Source organism: Plasmodium reichenowi, chromosome 14, assembly GCF_001601855.1.
Source record: "Plasmodium reichenowi strain SY57 chromosome 14, whole genome shotgun sequence".
NCBI classification, from domain to species: Eukaryota; Apicomplexa; class Aconoidasida; order Haemosporida; family Plasmodiidae; genus Plasmodium; species Plasmodium reichenowi.
In genome coordinates this window covers 402,786-408,948 of record NC_033659.1, presented here as the reverse complement: position 1 = coordinate 408,948, position 6,163 = coordinate 402,786, and the positions used below count along the sequence as shown (strand labels likewise).

Here is a 6,163-nt window from a genome sequence, read left to right as displayed (position 1 = left end):
TTTATATAAATATAGAAGATAACATAAAACATATAGATATGTATATTATTCCACTGAAATTCGTGAAAATTAATATATTAGTTTGTATATATATATATATATATATATATATATTTATATGTATATAGAAATAATGTATATTTTTTCATGTGATATGTATATATATTTTTGTATATACCTATAAAATATATCGTATGAATCCTCCTTAAATTAGAAAAAGTATATATATATATATATATATATATATATTTCTGAATAAATAATAAAAAAAAACGAAATCAGTATGAAAATTATGAAGATTATATATAACTTCATATGAATGAAAAGAAATAAAAGTAAAATTTTTATTATTGTCCATCCATAATGGTTAAAAAAAAAACAAGTGTTAATGTAAAATCTATTTTAGAAACAAAAAATAAAAGAGAAAAAAAAGACGAAGATGATGATGAAGATAATAAAACAAAAAAATTATATAATAATTTATATAAGCGAAATAAATCAATCCGAATAAATATCTTAGATAAAAATGAAAATAATGGAGAGGGGATATCTCTTTCGAGTGAAAAGCAGAAGGTAAAATTTAAAAAAAAGAATAATAATTATGATAAAAATAATATAAATGAAAGTGACGGTGTGGGGGATTATGGTGATGATGAATGTGAAGAGGAAAGTGAAATAGAAAAGGAGGATTTAATTAATAATACAAATAATACAAATAATATAAACAATATAAATATTACAAATAATATTAATAATACAAATAATATTAATAATACAAACAATATTGATAATACTAACAATATTGGTAATACAAATAATATTCAAATTAATAATATTCTTGACAGGAATAGTAAAGAAAAAAGTCTTTATAAAGAAGAACTGACTACAAATATACAAAATGGTGAAAATAATACAGTACAATTTTTTAATTTTAAAAAATATGATTATAACCCTAATCGTAAAAAAACGAGAGATGATTTAAATGATGATAACGAAAACAGTTGTAGTAGTTTTACGAGGAGAGGAAAATATAATAAAACGAAAACTATTAAAAAAAGTAATAAGTTAAAATTAACAAATACACACGAAAATTTATTATCAGATCATCATGATTATACATCATTAAAAGTTAATTACAAAATTAATAAGAAAAGTAATTATGATAAAACAAAAAAGAGACCATTTTTATCTATAACGTTTAATGAAAAACAAAATAGGCCAGTTAATAGAAGTAGTGTTTGTACAGATAATGCAAAATTTTTAAGTTTCTTAAATGATTATGAAAGGAAGACATATCTTATAAAAAATAGAAAAAGATTTAATGAAAAGAAAATAAAAAAATTACAAACAAACATCAAAAAAAGAGAAAAATATGATACAGCAGAAACCTTAAATAATTATATTGTTAATATTGATGAAGATAATAAATATGAAGAAAATCTTCCAAGTGAAAAAATACCTAAAATAGACACCACACCTAGAAAGCATTTTCCTTTTCCAATGAAAACAGATACCTGTATGTTTGATTATAAAAAAGATAGGGATGATGTTCAAAAATTAAAAAGTGAAGAACGTTTAAAAAATTATGCTACTCTTGTGGAAGAACAAAAAAAGTTTTTAAGAGACAAAAGCAAAAGTAAAGATATAGAAAAACATAAAAAGAAAAAATGCTTCTTATTGCCTAAAAAAAAATTAAGGAAAAGAAAAGAAAAAATTATTATATTTCTTAATCACAATTCATCAGCATATAAAAATGGACCTTTTAATGATCATTTCTATAAAACTGTTTATAAAAATGACTTAGAAAATCTAGACGAAGAAAAACTGGTTATTGATTATAGTAAAGATAATACTTTTAAAAAGGCTATTCATCGAATCTTCCCGCAATTCTCTATATTCAGTTTAACGCTATATGTGACATTTATTCAGTGGGTTATATTTATATTGCTTATATCTGTAAAATCGGATTTCCCCCTGACACCATCAAGTAATAAATATAATATAACATAATATAATTCTAATATTATGATATATATAACATAGGAGTAATATATATATATATATATATATATATATATATGTTTTATTTTTTTAGATGATTCCTTAAAAAATTTTGGTAGTAATTTTCCACACAACATTTTTAAAAATGCAGAGTTTTATCGCCTCTTTACGTCTCTTTTTCTGCATTCCAATTTTAACCACATTTGTGCAAATACTTATGTGCAGCTAACAGTAGGATTTCTATTAGAATACTTGTATGGAACATATGTAGTTTTTTTAGTATATGTATTTACAGGTAAATAAAAAAGTATATGATAATAATGATAATATATATATTAAATAGTAAATGAAAATATAAAAAGCATAATATAAAGAAAATGTGATCTCACCGGTTTTTTTTTTTTTTTTTTTTTTATGTATTTATATAACCTGGGTCTTATCAAATGTGTGAATACATACATATATACATATATATATATATATATATATATATATATATATATATATATATATATATATATATTTTTCCCACTTATTATTTAAACCTACTTTTTAGGTATTTATGGAATAATTCTATCATCTCCATTAACCTACTGCTACTCAACGACCGAAAGCAGTAGTAGTTCTTCAGGAATAATTGGAATATTTTTTTCCGAAATTTTAATGATGACTAATTTTAATGTAGACAAAATTAGTATTAGTGTACATTTGTTTTGTTTTTTTCTACTACTGTTATTTCTGAAATTTTCTTTGAATACTGTTAGTATAAATATTTACAGTCATTTTTTTGGTTTTCTTGGAGGTAATAAAAAAATAAAAAAATAAAAATGTGGACATGATACAGTGATATTATATATATATATATATATATATATACTTACATATATTTTTTTTTTAGGCTTTTTAATAGGAATAATTTTGAAACGTAATCAATTGAAATATTTTTTGAGGAATAATTTTTTAATTCAAATTTTGTGTTTTGTTTTTCTAGTTATAAGTTTAGGGGCTGCCATTTTTATTTCCACCTATGTTGTTCAGAATTGTCCAAATTAAAGTTATAATAAAAAAAAGAAAAAATTATAAAAACCAAAAAATGATAAAAAAAAATATTATATAACCAAATTAATATTGATATATATATATATATATAATTAAAGAAAAATATATATAATAAAAAAAAAAAAAAAAAAAAAAAAAAAAAAGCAAAGAAAGAAAGAAAGATAAATCATATTATCATATTTATATGTAAAATTGTGTATTATTTTCTTTTTATATACAATTCCCTCTCCATTTTTATATTTTCCACATCAATATTTTTAATAATTTTTTTTAAAATTTGTATATAATTTTTTAATTTATATTTATAAATACAAATTTATTTTATTATTTTTTTTTTTCTTCTTCTTTTTTTCATATTTAATTCATTCGTTTTATGTAAGAAGAAAAAGTAAACAATTTTTGTCTTTTTTTTTTTTTTTTTTCTTTTTTTTTTGTTGTATGTATATATATATATATATATATATATATATATATATATATATGTATATGATATAATAAAATATATTTTTCCTAGCTTATTATTATGTTTTATATATATCTTAAAAAAAATTAGAACATGTGTTTTTATATTTTATTTTAATAATATTTATTTATTTAATTTAATTTTTTTTTTTCTTATTTTATGCAATTTTCAAAATGACATAAAAAAAAAAAATTTTAAATAAATATATAAATATATGATTTATAATGTGAACATTTATTTGAAACTTTTTGTATTTTTATAATATGTTTTATAAGTTAATAAATACTTTATTAAGAATATTAATTCAAAATTATATATAATAATATTACTGAAAAAAAAAAGATATGCATATATATATATATATATATATATATAAAATATTCTATATAATAGAACATTATAATATGTGATACTAAAAAATATGTATTTAAAGAATCATAATTATTATATCATTAAAATATATAAATGTAGAATTTCTATTTCATTTTTTGTTCAAAAAAATACAATTTTTTTTTTCTTTTCTATCTTAAGAATGATTAGAAGAATAATTCCATTAAAATACGATCTCAATATATAAAGAGGTAAAAAAAAAAAGAAAAAGAAAAATATAATGGGTAATATATAAATAATATATATATTATTATATATACGTATAATTATATATGACCATTTCTTTTTATTTATATTATATTATATATATAATATATATATAATACAATAATATGTGTTGTGTTATAATTATAAACGTGATTAAAATATTTAGAAGATTTATAAAAAACATTCATGTTATTTTTGAAAGGACTTTTTCTTCTTTTCTTTTTATAATGTTCCTAATTTTTTAATATATATCTAAAATGTTAAGATTTAAAAATAAATAATAATTATATATATATAATATATTATTATTTTATATTTTATATATATATATATATTAAATTTATTCAGAGAAAGTTATATATTTTTATAATTAAATTATTATATATATATATAATATAATATTATATGTACTTTTTTTTTATATATAATATAACCTTTTTTTCATGAAATGATTTTTTTCTTAACGTATTTTATTTAATATATTTTTTATCTTTTATTTTTTTTTTTTTTTTTTCTGCTATATTTATGTTTTGTATAATGTTTTGTTAAAATTTTGTTGAACATTTTAATTTTTTAATTAATTTTTTTTTTTTTTTTTTTTTGGTTACATTTAAGAACAAATGTAATTTTTTAGCTTATAATAAAAGGAAAGTTATTTATAAAAATATGTATGAATTTTATAATTGTATGACATATAAAATATTATGTATATATATATATATATATATATATAATTTTTTTTTATATGTATGATATTATAATTTATAAATAGTGCATTTCTTTTAATTTTTATAATATTGAAAAGTTGTATGAATACAAATATTCATTTACTATTAACACAATGCATAGTAAAAACCGATATTTTGAAAAGACACAATTTTAATATCACCATATATTTTTTCTCATGATAGCCATATGTTATATTATATGTATATAAGTATTAACAAAATAATATATAAGATATATAAATAATATTATTATTTTTTAATTTTTGTTGTTTTCATGTTTCATGTTTTTTTTTTTTTTTTTTTCTTCTTCTTCTCATTATACTAATTTGAACAAGTTTTATATATACATATAATATGTATAATTATTATATATACACATAAAAAATATTTATAATAATATATTAAAAAAAAGGGAAAAAAAATGTTTATTATAAAAAGTAATATACAAAGTGATAATACATTGGATAATAGCGCAAAGAAAGAACATAACAAAATAAACAAATTTTTAATTTCTTTAATTGTCATAATAAATGTTTTAAGTCTACTATTTACAATAATATTGGCTATAAATTTTTATTATTGGTAAGTATATAACGATGTTATATATGCGAAATATCAATATAAATTATAAATAAATATATATATATATATATATATATATATATATACATATGTAAAATTGTACTATGTGTTTTTTTTTATAGTTCCTTTAATGTGACATCATTTTTATTCCTTACAACACAAACATGCCTATGGACGTATTTAGCAATATTAAATGTATATGACCAAAAGTATATTTTTTCACTCTCATCATTTTTAGGAATTCATTTATACACGCAAGTATGTAAAAGGATGTTTCAAAATGTGTAAATATATATATGTGTATAAGTATACTTTATGTATTATGATATATATATGTATTTATATATATATATATTACTTTATAAACCCATTTGTAGTGCTACCAAAATTATGATAAGTTATTCCTATCGGATGAACTTCAAGAATATCATTTTATGTCAGTAGCTTTGTCACATTTACCTTTTCTTTATATTTGCTATGACATTGTGATATTTCAATATGATAGTGTTTTCATTAAAAGTAATGAAACTGAAAAAAATAAAAAATAAATTATAAATATATATATATATATATATATAGAGAGAGAGAGAGAGGGAGAGAGCGATTGTGTGTGTGTGTGTACATAGCATAAAATATAATCACATTAATACGAATGTATATATATATATATATATATATATATATATTTTTTTTTCATGATTATTATAATTTTTCCTTTTTTTTTTTTTTTTTT

General features: G+C 17.6%; 2 protein-coding genes across 3 annotated transcripts in view; both read left to right on the top strand.

The window, feature by feature from the left end:
• Window positions 1–363: 363 nt before the first annotated feature.
• Window positions 364–3,054, top strand: PRSY57_1410500 (rhomboid protease ROM8; the record flags this gene model as incomplete). The annotated part of the gene is made up of 4 exons (XM_012909722.2): window positions 364–1,987; window positions 2,096–2,296; window positions 2,558–2,803; window positions 2,900–3,054. 4 exons carry the CDS (start codon window positions 364–366, stop codon window positions 3,052–3,054), a joined length of 2,226 nt encoding a protein of 741 aa, XP_012765176.2.
• Window positions 3,055–5,269: 2,215 nt separating this feature from the next.
• The window catches only part of PRSY57_1410400 (putative membrane protein), a gene marked incomplete at both ends in the record, with an annotated part of 2,132 nt that continues 1,238 nt past the window's right edge, over window positions 5,270–6,163 (top strand). For both annotated transcript variants that reach the window (XM_012909721.1, XM_020115264.1), the window contains 3 exons: window positions 5,270–5,430; window positions 5,553–5,688; window positions 5,808–5,949. In XM_012909721.1, coding sequence (XP_012765175.1) covers window positions 5,270–5,430; window positions 5,553–5,688; window positions 5,808–5,949 — 439 coding nt within the window. The remainder of the gene's footprint in view (window positions 5,431–5,552; window positions 5,689–5,807; window positions 5,950–6,163) is intronic.